The sequence below is a fragment of the Temnothorax americanus genome, unplaced genomic scaffold (assembly GCF_048541705.1).
Source record: "Temnothorax americanus isolate GAGA-0224 unplaced genomic scaffold, ASM4854170v1 Scaffold59, whole genome shotgun sequence".
Taxonomy (NCBI): domain Eukaryota; kingdom Metazoa; phylum Arthropoda; class Insecta; order Hymenoptera; family Formicidae; genus Temnothorax; species Temnothorax americanus.
The window spans coordinates 378,999-394,857 of NW_027509741.1; the positions used below are offsets into that span (position 1 = coordinate 378,999).

At 29.9% G+C, this 15,859-nt stretch overlaps 2 protein-coding genes across 6 annotated transcripts in view; one reads left to right on the forward strand and one right to left on the reverse strand.

Annotated features, from left to right (window-relative positions):
• Window positions 1–14,748, forward strand: part of LOC143904864 (UDP-glycosyltransferase UGT5-like) — a 30,005-nt gene extending 15,257 nt beyond the window's left edge. For 4 of the 5 annotated variants that reach the window (XM_077419829.1, XM_077419831.1, XM_077419830.1 and 1 more), the window contains exons 13-15: window positions 12,956–13,178; window positions 13,759–13,978; window positions 14,239–14,748. In XM_077419829.1, coding sequence (XP_077275955.1) covers window positions 12,956–13,178; window positions 13,759–13,978; window positions 14,239–14,533 — 738 coding nt within the window. In that variant the 3' untranslated portion in view covers window positions 14,534–14,748. Of the gene's footprint in view, window positions 1–12,955; window positions 13,305–13,758; window positions 13,979–14,238 lie in introns of those variants that run through there. The other variant, XR_013259057.1, reaches the window with a different exon arrangement.
• LOC143904874 (uncharacterized) lies at window positions 1,226–5,325 on the reverse strand. Its single transcript, XM_077419844.1, has 4 exons — window positions 5,024–5,325; window positions 4,543–4,925; window positions 3,927–4,128; window positions 1,226–3,417 (listed from the first exon to the last, which is right to left on the reverse strand). Exons 2-4 carry the CDS (start codon window positions 4,561–4,563, stop codon window positions 3,266–3,268), a joined length of 375 nt encoding a protein of 124 aa, XP_077275970.1. The 5' UTR covers window positions 4,564–4,925; window positions 5,024–5,325; the 3' UTR covers window positions 1,226–3,265.
• Window positions 14,749–15,859: the final 1,111 nt, after the last annotated feature.

Consider the following 15,859-nt stretch of genomic DNA (forward strand, 5'->3'; position numbering starts at 1 on the left):
AAAATTTGTTTACAGTTAGTCAATGATAATGTAAATTCTATTCAGAAAGTGATTGTGATTAGTGTAATAAAAATAAAAATAAGAAAATGCATGAACCATCATCTGGCGAGTCAACAGATGAGGAAGAAGTCACCAAAAACTTTGATGCGGAAGCACAATTGATAGTGCAAACTGACACCTTGCCTGCCCCTGACCAGCAGCACTCGCTTCGCTCGTGCCGCAAATGTCGGGGCAGGCATCAATATCTTCAACACACACATGTCATTCTTCCGTACTTTCGACCATCAGGCAGCAAGAAAAATAGTATACATACACTACACGGGCAGAAAGTTTGAGAGCCTAGGGATCCTCCAGAGAGGGATCGGACTAATCGTCGCCATTTGTTTCAAAACCGGAAGTGGTATATTCAGCGGCAAAACTCAAACGTGTTTCAATGCAAATGTGTATATTTTATATAATTAAACATGATAGACGCGCGCTACGCGCGTGTTATTTAGCTTTAATTATACAATTCCTATTACATTATACTATTAACGAATTAATACACAAACTGTCAAAATAAGTAATGATAGATGTTTACGAAATAAGTGCAATAAAAAAGCAATCAGCATCGCGGAAAAATGTCAACAATGAAACCTTACATGACTTTTTTATGAGTGAATTATTCTTATACAATGAGAAAAATGAAATATTTCATATTTAAATACCGAAAATGTACAGTAATTCTTACAGTTATAGTTTATTTACAAATAATAAAATATAAACAAATTCTTTCAGTGGTACTTGGTGCGCAAGAGTTCCTTTCGTAAAAAATATTTATTGATTTGTAAAAAATATATATTGATGACAAAAAACAGATGTAACTTAAAAGAATAAATATATAAATGCAAAAATGTTCAAAAGTGTGTATATGAAGTGTTTGAAAATTGCTGAATCGTGTAAACTTAATTTGTGTATAATAAATGTATAAAAAAATCTTGTACAACTTGATCAGTCACATTTTCGATTTATATTTTAAATTTTTTTTTCAATACTAGATGTATATTGGCAGCAGACGATTGCATCTGAAACAAAATAAATCCATGTTAATTTATTTTCTACTTTTCCAAACAAATGTAGCGTAATATAAATGACTTATAATGCATACATTTTTTGAAAGAATGTATCCTAAAACTGCCAATTATTGTATTTCTTCGAAAACAGTATAAAAAAGAACGAAACCAAATAAAAGCAAAGAATAAAATATATTTTATTTGACATATTCATGCATTGCTACACTTTTACTGGCACAAGTTGCACTCTTATTCGATTTTAATTTCGTTGAACGAGATTTCAGTTTAAACGCATGATAACAAAGAATAATTTTTTTTTTCAGATTGTGGCATTCGGGTAATGAAATGCAATTTCTTCGTATTTAGTGACAAAAAAACTTTTCAAATTAATTTTATGCAAATGCACTTGCTTATAGAACATTCGGAAAATTCTTTCCATTTGGATGAAAAATTTAAATGTTTCAATGTTTACAAAAAAATAGCATTTTCGTTTTTTGGTTTTGATTCTGCTTAATAAAGTATAAGAGTCATTAATCATTGTATTTGATTTGGTAGCATTTATACATACATCGCAAACCTTTTGATTTTTATGAATATTTGCTACGATATATCCAGCTATGTGATATAAAACATTTAATTCAGTCTGACTTAGATTTTGGCGTTGATTAAAAATAAGTGGCTCAAAACTACTAGTATTACTTGTTAAAAAATGCGAGTTAACAGAGCGATTTTTTAATAGGATATCTAAAAACTCTGATAAGAATTGACGATCGTCTTCGTGATAATTACTTTTACAAATTGAAGAAATAGAATAACATTTTTTAGTCTAATTATCAAAAACAAATTTTCTATACAGTCTTGTGTTAATCGAGATGCTAAAAAGAAAGTAAAACCATTACTTAATAAATCTTTTGATAATTCAATAACCCTTTTTTTGTAGATATTATTAACGCAGTTTGAAACGGTTTCCACCTACCATCATTGCCTACTTTCATACATGTGAAAAGTTCAATAGCCTCTTCAAGAAATTCAATTGCTTCATTATACTTTTCAGGCCTTTCATGACTTAAAGCTATTCCAATATTCCTACTGCTCATGATATAAAACCATTGTGCCATAAAATCTATGAACCACGCAGTTGTTAATCGTTCATCACTATAATTGTAATTTACCAAGTATTGTAATCCTGAACTTAATTCTTCGCAAAAAACTCTGGTTGCATTGCTGACTCGCATTTTTAGAAAGTGATTGCTAGTATCTAAATTTTCTTCACGTAGCTTGGGTGCTAATCTTAAATCAATATTTTTATCTTCGTTAAGTACGTCATTTAAATGTTCACACTTAGCTACATTTGAAGGTAAAGAATATTTTTCGCAAAACTTATCAGAAATAGTAATAATTTTGTTATTTAAAAACCCCGCTTTTGTATTTTTAAAAGCATGTGGTGAATCCGCGTAAAAATACAATTTGCTTTTCTTATCGAACGGATGCGTACACCAATTAATTATTTGTGAATGTCGTGAAGCATTAATGCCGTACGCTCTCCACATAGCTTGGTTAGCTGGGCCCATGTCCGAGGTGATTGCGTGGACGCGCAATCCAATTTCTTCGGCTTTTATAATAATTTCATCAATCACAGATTTTAAATTTGCACCTTTTACAAAATCGCCCGTAAGATCGTATCTCACTACTTGTTTCCACCTTGCACCAAGCCCAGCTAACATTACAACTAATGCATGAGTTGCCGTTGCAGTATGATCGTGCCGACTAGAGTTATATTGCCAACGTACATATTCGTTGATGTATCGTAAAACCTTCCTGGTGTAATACTCATTTCGTCGAGAACTATCATACAATCTTTGTACAAATCCTTTTCAAAGCAATTTTAATTTTTAAAAATTCGAATACTTCTGTAATTACCTCACCACTAAAAAATTTTATATTTTCCAATTTTTTTGTTAGTACTCTAATACAAGGGAAAAGAAGTTTTTGCCGTAATATTTCTTCATAACCTGCTGTACCACATGCAAATCTTAATTTGTAAGCATTTATCAAAGTTTCGTTGCACCAACGAGGCATTCTTTTATATTCTCGAGTTAATAATTTAATTTGATCTTCATTTAGAATGCAAGATAAACTTTCCTTTAATTTGTTTGAACGTACTTCCTGTTGTAATTTTTTATTCCGTTTATTGGCTGCAATAAGACTCTTTTTCAAAGCAATCCTAGATTTTCCGATTTGTCATATAATTTTTGTAATCTATTAAATCGTTGTTCAAGTGTTTCTTCGAAAGGCGTTTTTTCCTTCAGTTCTTCAATACTTCCTTCAGTTTCCTGAATTTCTTCTGAATTGTTGTGAACATCACCTGCACATAAATTTTTTGAAATAAAAAACTGACATTTGTTCGCAGAAAAAAAATTAAATACTGGTTTCAAAAGAAGCCCTATTAAAAAGTAATAAATATTTATTTTTAGCTTAAAAGTACGAATTTTCGATTAATTTATGATAAAAATGATAATTTAAGTATTGTATTTCATTATTTATACAAAAAGCGATATATTTATTATATTTAAAATAATTTTGAACACACTTTAGATTTTCTTCATAATTTTCAAATAATTATTATTATTACAAACATTTTTTAAGGTTTCTTTTTTAATTAAGGGAAAAGTAGTATAGTATACTCTGATATTATGTCATATAATTAAAACAAGTTCTATAGTTTCAATGTCGGTTAATATTGAAAAAAGTATACAAAATTCAAGTATTATAAACATTAAAAGATTAAAAATTTTAACATATAATTCTTTACTTTCTTAAAAAATGTTTTTATATTATCACTAATAAATATACTGTAATGTAATGAGATCTTACCATTATTTATGGGTCTTTCTTGTGCTTCTTGCGATGTATTATTAAAATTTTCATGTTCATTTTCAGGAATATTCTTTGGTTCATCTTCTTCTTGTACAGATGTCTGTATCAGACGATCACCAAAAATAGTTGGAACTGCTGTAGATTTCAAGCGGCGTTTACCTCCCCGTGTTTCTCTCCACATCTCGTCTGAGAAATGAATCTGACAAAAATATTGAGTAATTTAATTAGAAAAAAATAAGAAATAACAATAAAATAGATTATTTTTGTGTATTAAAACTTTGTTATTTTTGTTAATTATATTTAGTCCTAAAAATAATAAGTAATAGTAAAATTAATAGTAAAAATGATAATAGTTAATACTTATAGTAATCTTTTTTATAAAAAATGCAAAGAACATTAACTTTTAAGTAAGCAAAATTGATTTTAAAACTTTTCCTTATCATTAATATCCATTTTTACCAATGCAGATTAACTTTGATTTTGGCTTAACTTTTATCTTTCTCTAATTTCAAGAACTAGAAAAAGATAAAAAGTAAGTTAAACCGTGATTAAAGTTAATCTATAATGGTAGAAATGGACATAAGTCAAATAAATATATTATGTTTGTACTTACTGAACACAATGCCGAGGCCATATTCTTAAGCACAGACTTCGTCAAGACGATCTTAAGCTCAAAACTTGTGTTCTCAAGATTTATCTATGCATGTAAAGCCGTCTTCAGACGGTTTTCGATCTTAAGACCGTCTTGGCCAAGATCATGCTTAAGCTTAAGACAAATCTTGAGCAACGTCTATGAATTCCGCCCCAGGAACCCAGTCTGCACGGTTAACATTAGCAATCCATACTTTTCTTCTTTCTCTTCTCGTGGGAATCTGCACATTTGGAAGCCTTTGCTCGATGAGTTCGTACAGTAATCTGCACTGCAACCCGTCATATTTCTAAATCGTACATCACCGTTCTTTCGTCAGGCGCGTAGATGAGAATAGCCTAATAGTCCTACAGAAACAGAGCAACGTTTCACGTGAAATAATCATAGACGAGGCAAGGGCACCGTAAAGTTCCTTAACTAATTATCGTTTCACTGGCGTACTAACCTACACGACTAACTTGTCCTCGTCTTTCTCCGATCGTTGACGCCAATAAAGGAGAACGCTGCGTCGTAGGTTGACGACGACGACGACGACGACGACAGGGTATACCGTGACGACGCGGTTTTCTGTTTACTCGCTCTCCTCTCCTCGTTTCGTTGCGATTTACGGTCACGCGAACGCGTGTGTGTATGGCTCTATCTCTCTTACTCGCTCGCTCTTTCTCTCTCTGTTTCCGGTTTTGAAACAAATTGTCGCCGACCAATAGAAAACGATACCCACTTAGTCCGATCCCTCTCTGGAGGATCCCTATGAGAGCCCTAAACTGCGCGCCATCGTGCTCGAGGCGAAGCCGGCTTCGCCTCGAGCACGATGGCGCGCAGTGCAAAATTCTCAAACTTTCTGCCCTTGTAGTGTAATATACTATTAAGGAGGTATTTTTATTTTGCTGAATTTTTCTGTCTTTACCCTCTTACACGCCAATCGATATCTGCTAGGTACGGTTTTACGTGGGTTTTCAACGTCTTATAAGCGGTGAGTGAGGTGAAATGGTCCTCGCTTCGCGTAGAAAGTTAAAAACTTATCTGAAATTTTATTTTTAAGATACAATTACCTTATAAAAAAGGTGTGGGTTTCTGGTGAGTAGTGCAAGAAGAGGGACAAAACCTTTTCTCCGCTCATAAATCTACTACACTTCCATTTACATATTAATCATTTGTCTTGCAATACTAAGGATAGCTGTTATATTTTTTAAACATTTAAATTTCTTTAGATAATAATTTTTTAACAAACAACGAGCGACAACTAAAACTTTTTGCAAGTTAAGCAGAGCCGTGTCCTTGACAATATATGTCAAGGTCTTTGAAATCAGTGAGGTTTTTGAAATCGCCATTGATATTAACATTTACCAATTTTGTTTTTCATAAATCGATAATTTCTTGTACAATTCCAAATTTATAAAAGTTTTTGGATGCGCTTTTATTTTTTATACAATTTGCATATATACATGTGTAAGGAAGACCGGGGCTCGATGGCACAAGGGACAAGTTGGCTATGCGTTTATAAATTTATAGCAAAAGACACAATGGAAAAATTATCACAAAATATCTCTTTTATGATACAGGTATTTTTCCCAAAGTTTTATTTAATTCAAACAAGTATTACAATAGAAAAAGAGAAAAACTCTGATTCAAGAGGTGGCAAGCAAATTTTCGAACGTTACAAAATATAATATTAATGTTCTTCAGCTTGAGAAGAAAATCAAAGTGACGTATTATTAGTTGAAAGAAAAGTTTTTGTTACTATACGACATGTTATTTTGAAGAACAACAGTAATTTATTGTAATAAAATGACTGAAATCAAACGTAGGGGAGACCAAGGCTCGTTGGCACTGTTTTCACAATTTCGGCATTTGAGTTTTTAAACAACTAATTTTCATGATTAAACAGTACTATATAATATGATAAAGAGAACCTTTCTCTACATTTTCATGCCAGGAAGGCTCCTGTATACTGTAGTTTCTTTGTAATAAGTAAAATACGAACATGCTGCATTGCAGCCAACTTGCCCCGATAGTAGGGTAAGTTGGCTATGCGACAAAAGTCCATGTTAAATTAATGAAAACGTAATAGAAACACAAAACGGGTAACAGATATGTATGTACTTCTTGATGAAGATTGTATTTTTTAAGGTTATTTTGTAATAATTGATTAGTAAAATGCTGTTGCAGAAAAATAATTGTAAACTATTTTAGATATAATTTTTTTCAATATAAAAATATTAATATAAATATATATCTAGCTTCTATCAGCATTGTAGGTAGCAAATCACATACTCACACAGATCTCACGCGCGCGGCAACAACAAGTCAAGCTAAGCGTGCCTTGATATGAGCCAACATACTCCATCCCTATATACGCTTGAGATTTCAGTCATTTTATTACAATAAATTACTGTTGTTTTTCAAAATAACATGTCGTATAGTAACAGAAACGTTTCTTTTAACTAATGATACGTCACTTTGATTTACTTCTCAAGCTGAAGAACATTAATACAATATTTTGAAACGCTCTAAAATTTTCTTAAATTGCCACCTCTTGAATCAGAGTTTTCTCTTTTTCTATTGTAATACTTATTTGATTTAAATAAAACTTTGGGAAAAGTACCTATATCATAAAAGGGATATTTTGTGACAACTTTTCCATTGTTTCTTTCGCTATAAATACATAAACGGAACGCATTGCCAACTTACTTCTTGTGCCAACGAGCTTCGGTCTCCTATTTAGGGATGGGGTATGTTGGTTCATATCAAAGCAAGGCACGCTTAGCTTGACTTGTTACCGCGCGCGTGAGACCTGTGTAAGTATGTGATTTGCTATACCTACAATGCTGATAGAAGCTAGATATATGTTTATATTAATATTTTTATATTGAAGAAAGCTACATCTAAAATAGAGTTTACAATTGTTTTTCTGCAACAGCATTTTGCTAATCAATTATTACAAAATAACCTTAAAAGATACAATTTTCATCAAGAAGTACATCTGTTACCCGTTTTGTGTTTCTATTACGTTTTTATTAATCTTTATAATTGAACTTATTTATTGACACAGTTAATGTTATGTGAAACAATATTATCTGCTGGCAACGCAAATTTGCCTTATGCTTATCATTATGTACTATTTCACATGTAATGTCATATGATTTACTGGAAGAATAATTGTTATTAAAAGACGAGGATACATTTATCACACCTTTAACGTTTATCATAATGAATATACAGGGTGTTACTTAAGTAAGTACACTTGAAGGTGATATTCCTTGGCTTATTTTAAGAGGAAAAGTTTTATAAACATGTGTCTTAAACTGCTTCGTTTTCAAAATACAGGATGTCAAAGTTGTGACAAAAAAAATATTTTTTTTCGAAAATCTGGAAAACGTTTAAAAATATTTTATTCAAATTTGGTATGCGTGCATATGGTATTAAGAACCATTTTCTAGTACCAATAAAACATTTTTAGATTCATCAGGAGCGTGCATCTTTGACACTCTGTATTTTGAACGAAGCAGTTTAGGACACAAGTTTATAGAACCTTTTCTTCATAAAATAAACCAAGGAATATCCCCTTCAAGTTTGTGTACTTACTTAGGTAATACCCTGTAAAGTAAAATATACTAAAAATTGAAAGTTGTGTAAAACATGTTTGAAATCACAGTCATATGTTGCGTCCATCGCTTTAAGTGATAATTTGAACTGTCAAACAAGACTGTTGATACTTGATATATTCTTATAAATTTAAATTATCGAACTAATAATGTAATAGGTTCTATTAATTTATCATCTCATATTATGACAATCATATTTTCTCCTTATAATTTATAAGGATCGCCAATTTATAATTTTTTTAACCTTAGTTACAAATTAATCTTTTTTCACAAATTAAACTAGAATTTCTTATAAAATAGATTATACAATAAACAGTATCATAATTGTATCATAATTATAGCAAACAGTATCATAGTTGAATTGTTGCATTATACGCGTCTGAACAATAATATATTTAAATTAAAATATATTATATTTTTAAATAAAAATATATAAACTAAATAACTAATTATTTTTAAAATATTAGTAATGTTTCTAAAGCTCCAATTACACGTAATTATTATGTTAGTATTATTATGTTGGTGTACCTTAAAAATATTCCCAGACAGCACACAATATCCTATGGATGTTCATATTATGTCCAGAATGCCTATGGACGTTATATGAATATTTATAGGATATTGGTACTATCGGGGTTAGAATAAATATATATATATTTAGATTAATAATATTAAATGTATAAAATAGTGCAATAAAAATAGTGTATGTAACATTTAAGTGTGATTTATCATAATAAACATTGCACAATTTTGAATTACTTGATTTAACATTATATATATTATATATATTATATATATATTTAACATTATATATATATATTATATATATATATATATATATATATATATATATATATATATTAAACATTTTTGTTTTTATGGATTAATTGTATATTCCGAGGACCATCATTTTAATTTATAATAAAACACAATTATGTTACCCGATCTCTCTGATATATTGCTGCATACGTAGTATCTTTAGTACAAATCATTGCTTTTGACTACAGATCTAATTAAATGTACATTATGGCTAACAAAATATTATCAAATATAGAACAATGTAATTTTATGAGGTCCAAAAACAACTATTCTACCGATTGAATCGTAATAAGGTCCTAATAAATAAATGCTATTCATGAGCCTATTAATAGGTTACAGAAATGTAGTAGATATATCATATCGTAGATGAGTTATTAAAGATATTCCATTTTGCATTCAAACAATGGTCTTTTAATTAATAATATATTCAACCATCAAAAAAGTTTTATCACATAAATGGCAATATAAAATTATTTAGAGATAAATTGGAAAAACTATTTATTCATAAAAATTATAAGGGTATACAAAATAATAGATTGTTGAAATAAATATAATATATTAAATGCCTCTAAATTTGTATTACATTATTTCTACAGTACACAAAAATTAAAAGGGCTTTATAATATACATTTCGTATAATTATAAAAATGGTCCTCATAATAACGTTTAGTCTACATAATATACAGTTGTTCATTGAAAAGGTACTCACAATATATGCGTTCTGCATATATTATATATACATATATAAATATTGATGCTCATAATATTCAATTTTTATACATTTATTAAATGCATAATTTTTAGTTTGGCTTCCTCATAAAGGAAGCTTTTCGCGCGTAGCAATACGTTGTGGATTCAATTTGCTAATTTCCTACTCTCTCATTTCAAAATTGTGACTTTGCTATGTGCAAATCGCAATTTGATGAGGAAGCCAAGTGCAAATTTTAATTTGCACAATTTTTTTCCAAATTTTTTCATAAACGTTACAAGCTGCATCTTCTTCTTGCTTTTTTCCTGAAAGTCTATCTACCTCTATCCTTCCTTAACTTTCTTTAATTATACTTTTTCGTTTATATTAATTTTGTATTTAATCGCGTATAAAACTGAGTCTAATCAACCAAATCTTAAAAAATTATATATGAAATAGGGGTAAAAAAGACTGAAAAATATAATAAAATTAAAAATAGATCGATATCTCCAAATTTGCGGAAGTTAGAGCAACCACGGACATTTCTAAAAAAATTCAAAATTTTTTTTAAAAAGAACCCCTTTACCGATCATCACCAAATTCAATACCAACTTTTCTTGAATGTTACTCTATCGATTAAAAAAAAACATCCCAATATCTCAAAAATTACAGAAGTTATACCATAAACATAAAAAAAGATAATTTAACACCAACATAACTTTAATGATACTCTACGATTTTTCGACGTTTTCGAACATAAGCAACACATTGGCATCGAAAACTCAAAAAACAATTTTTACTTCGGTCTTTTACAAATACTACGCGCCAACTGAATTGTCGGTCTTGAAACACAGCATGCTTGTAGGAACAGTAAATTTCCTCCTCAGTCCTATTTACTCGTGTCCGAGCGTGGTGACTTCTCTTCATATACATGTGTTGCGCACGTGGATTATACACATTGTATATGTACAGTAAATTTACATATTTTTAAATCGATAATCGATTTAATTTCTTATGCTGATACGCATCGTATCTAACATCTCCTCCCCCCAAATATTACTGTAAAGAATTTATTGCGAAAAATATCACCTCAGCCAGGATTCGAACCTGGACCTCCCTCATACTGTGCGGGCGTCTCACCCATTCGATCACCGAGGCATGTGATGATTTTTCTCGCGAAATAATTTTGCTCCACTTTACAGTGCTGTAGCTCGCTATCTATTACATATACGAAAAAATGTTTCAGACAAAAGTTGTAGGGAATTATATCTCCTATAAAATTGATAATACCTATTTTTGCCTAAATACCTACTGGTAAGGAGATATTCCGAAAAAACCGGTTTTGTGCTCCATTTTTTCCAAGATGGCGGCGCGAGCGGAAGTGCGCCAAGGTCGAAAACTTGGATTTTTCATTAGAACCCCAAAATATAAAACATATCCAAAAATCAGAACTACCCGACCTTTTGTAGAGCAAGACCTATTTTTCCCCCTGCTACTGGATTATCTTTGATTAATGAAATTGACACTTACATTGACACTTTTGTTATCAACTTCACATTTTACAATCGGCGCCCTGAAAAGCGCAGCGTTGCCATATTGTTCTGACAGTAAAATTTACCGAAAAATGAAAAAATTTTAAATACACATAATATTTTCACTTTTTTCTTATAATTAAACACTAAAAAAAAAAAAAAAGTGGTAGTATTATACCTCGAAAAAACCTAAGTAACAAGTGGTAGATCTTTATATCTCGAAAAATCTCGAAAAAATCTAAGCGTAGTATCTTTATTTCCGAAAAATTATAACCCAAGTGATACACGTCACAAAATTATGTTACCTTATCAAAAAGAAGAGTCGCGCTTCAAGTGATCTATTACAATTACAAAAAAGAAATGATATCTCTTTAAATTAGAGCGCCAATTACAGAGAGAACATGTATATTGCTTCAAAAAATAATTGTTGCACTACTTTGAAAAATCTTTACATTGTGTCAATTAGAAAAGAATGTATAATAACAATTTTATAAGATTAAAAAATTTTATTTAAATTTAACAAGGGAATACAAGATATTTAAATACAAAGTTATTTACATGTGTATTTTAAAATAAATTTGGCAAAATAAATTTATCATTCTGTTTATTATACACCGTCGACTGAAGCATCGGTTCTCCATCTTATAGTTGTTATTGCGATAAATATTACCACAGCCCCAGTTGTCGAATTGGCACGACACCCGCACGGTATATGGGAGGTTTCAGGTTTCAGGTTCAAACCCTGGCTCGGGTAATATTTTTTCGCAATAAAAAATTTAAACTATTGAATTTAGAAATTACATCAACTGACTAAAACCTATTAATAATGTCTCGATGATGATCTGAAAATGTGCTGTGTGAATCCGACAAACCAAGTTGGCTCACAGTTTTTCAATGTTCATATCGGTGAAGACGTTATATATTGCCAGTTACGGTCGATTTAAATTACTTTAATTGTTATTCTATTCACTGGCAAAATAAATTTATCATTTTGTTTATTTTTAATTTTGTTTTCCCTATATCTGTCTTTGTCTAACGAAATGACATCTGTCCTTGTTCGATTGCTGGGCCATCTCTCGCTACACGCAATATACTCATCATATCAACCTGCATGTGCTTTTGCATATATAAAAGTTGGACACATATAACTTTTTTTCTAGACTTTTATCTTATCTAATTGCACGATATTGTTCTTAAATGTTTTTCCTAAGGGTGCTGTAATCTCATTTTGTATATATAAACTGCAGTATTTTTGTATTAAGCAAATATTGTCGTCAGTGACAGCTCTATGTGCAGAAATTTTTTTTTATATTTGATGTAAAATCGATTGCAGTACTCTCCGTTTTTGTGTGTACTTTAATTCTGTAAAAAAGTTTTTTCAATTCGGTAAAGCCAATTCAAAGTTTTATGTGTTCAAAAAAATGTCGGTAATTACTGCCACTACAGCATCCCCTTAAAAGTCTCAAGGTTTGCCAGGTGAGTGCTCCAAAAACACGGTGTCCGTGCAGTGTTAAAAACGTAAAAATATTTTTTATAATAATATTCTATTTATAACAATAACTTGTAAAAAAATGTCGTATGAATCTTATATTCAAATTTTAATAATATAATTTCTGCTTAGATATAATAATCTACTTAAAAATTGGTTACTTATACGATTATATTTTTATATTTATTAAGATACATATTTTTGTACATTATTGATATGTTTATAGTTCACCATTATTTTGCAGGATATGCGCGTATTTCTTGACGGAGCAAAGAATGGAGCCATCGTAATATCGTTGGGAACAATTGTAAACTGGAAAAATGTCGGCCTAGACAAGATTAAAGCCGTTATACTTGCTCTGTCGAAACTGAAGCAACGAGTGCTGTGGAAGCTTGATATTGAAGTGCCATTTAAAATACCGGACAATGTAATGATTGTGAAATGGATGCCTCAAAGCGAAGTTTTATGTACGTTTTTCAATTCCTAGGAAAATACGAGAAACATGCAGAGATATACAGGGTGTTCTACTATAGTAGAAGGGCGCGGCGAGAAGAGATGTCCCATTCCCAAATATTTACGAATTTCGCAAAATGGTAGAGGACTTTTCTACTCGGTTTAACTCATCACTCTACTTGCGTACAAGAGGTCCGGCGATTATTACCGGACCCTCTGTATATATTTTTGTAACATTTGTTTAATTGACTATATATTGCTTTATATTCTTTTATCAACGTAAAACATTCTTTTAAACAAGTTTTAACTCTCTTTTGTTTTATTTCATAATTTTTTCGCAACCATTATATTCTAAACAAAAAATTTCAGTTTTTAATTATTACAAATATATAAATATATATTATAATTTCTTTATAATAAGAGAGTAGTTATTATTACAATATAAAATTTGTTTTTTGTTTCAAAATGATGTATAGGCAACAAAATTATTGATTGAAAAGTTTATCACTTTATTAGTTTAATCGGGACATATACGGCTAACAAAATATATATATTTGAGAGTTAATATTTATTATAATATATCTTTATATTTAGCTCATAAAAATGTAAGAGCAGTCTGGACACACGGTGGTCTTCTGAGTACTCAGGAAGCTATTTGGAAAGGTGTACCAATGATCGTAATGCCATTTTTTATGGATCAAAAATCCAACACAAGAATATTAGTAGCTAAAGGTGTTGGCATATACTTGGACATTAAAACTTTGTCCACGCAATCTTTATTACACGCAATTGAAGAAGTACTTTACAATGAAAGGTATTATATTTCGATTATGTTTCAATAATTATTATTTAAGTAGTAAATATTAACAATTTAGCTACATTACAAGTAATGTTTAAACTCTAATGTTTAATATAGTATAGTCTATTTAAAAATCCCTGTAAAAACAATTGTTTACAAAATAATAAATTATAAAATTTTGCTTTTCTGTTTATGTATTTTGTCATATTTGGCTATTCCTTTAATTAATATGCGTAATGTTTTTCATCATTAATAGTAATTCATTTTTTGTACAGTTATACGAGAAACATGAAACAATTATCTAGCGAATTCCGGGATCGGCCAATACAGCCATTAGATTTAGCTGTTTGGAGCATTGAATACACCGTCCGCCATCCAAATGGAACTTTAGTAACGCCGCTGAGATCTCAGAGCTGGATGGAACAAAATCTGATTGATGTCTACGCATTTTTGTTCCTTAATTTCCTTATAATATTGTTAAGTATATTCTTTGTAATAAAGCTATTATTTAATTTTAATTATAATTATATGTACACCGCATCTAAATTACGCAAAAGCAAACAAGCGTAAGTCGTAGAAACATTATTAACTAGCTTTGGGTGCAGTTGCTGCATATAATGTTAATGTAAAGAATAAATGAATATAACGCAAATATAGAAAATGTCGTATTTTTTAATTGCATTTATATTGTAATTAATAATAAATTATGTTATACTGGTGAATTGTAAATTAAATTGAGAGATTATGGTAAATATTAAAACATTTAATAAAATATTTTTTATGTACATATGTATAAAAGCTCCTTTTTGACATTAAATAAAATAACACATTATTGTGTAGAAATATTTTTATTTAAACATTTACGCAAATGTAAATATTTTTTAGAATTCTATTAACTTGAATGTAAGGAAACATATGTCCGCGTTTGTTTAAATAATGGGTTAATATCCATAAAAGGTCAAACCTCACCAATGACTTTGACCTTGACATATGTTGTTAAGGTCATCATCCTAAGTGACCTTCAAAAGGTTTTAGCCGGCGGTCGTTGTTTATTAAAAAGTTATTAATGAAAGAAGTTTGAGAAATATAGCAGTTAGGCTGTTCTTCCGAACTTTCTAAATCTGAATCACTGAATAGTCACTGATATCAGTGTAAAGTATAGCCACTTTTCATGAATCAGTTGTTGAACTCCGATTTAGGTCAAACTTTGTAAATAGGTTCCTTTTACATAAAAAAGACATACACTAAAAGGATTTTTAACAACTCAAAAGCTAAATAATTTTTTAAACATTTTTAACCTATTGCCTCCATGCATACACTTTCCACGCGAGACGAGTTGCCACATGGGTTTACAGCTTTCCACGTGTGTGTATAGTACCAATAATAAATTTAAAATATTTTGGAACGAGATATTATAAAACAATAAATATGTAGATTTAAATTAATATATATATTTGAAAAATATATTTTAAATATTTAAGAAAATATTGTCTGAGTGATAAAGAAGAACATAAATAAAAAATTGTCATTTTTGAACTGTTTCCAAAAAAAGTCGAAATTATATATATATATATATATATATATATATATATATATATTATATATATATAATTTTTCCTTTTTTTGGAAACAATTCAAAAATGACAATTTTTTAATTGTCATTGTAGGGTGAAAATTCAATACACTGAATAAAGAGCTAAATATATATATAGCTCTAGATATTTTTGTTTCTCTACAATCAGTTATTGCTATTTTCACTCATTCCAAATACGTAAAAGATATCCTAACATCATCCAAAATGTGTCCAGGATGTCCTGAAGAGTTTTATAGGATATACTCAGGATATCCTGCGATACTCCTCAAGATATCCTGGACATGCGTAAGATGATTTTAGGA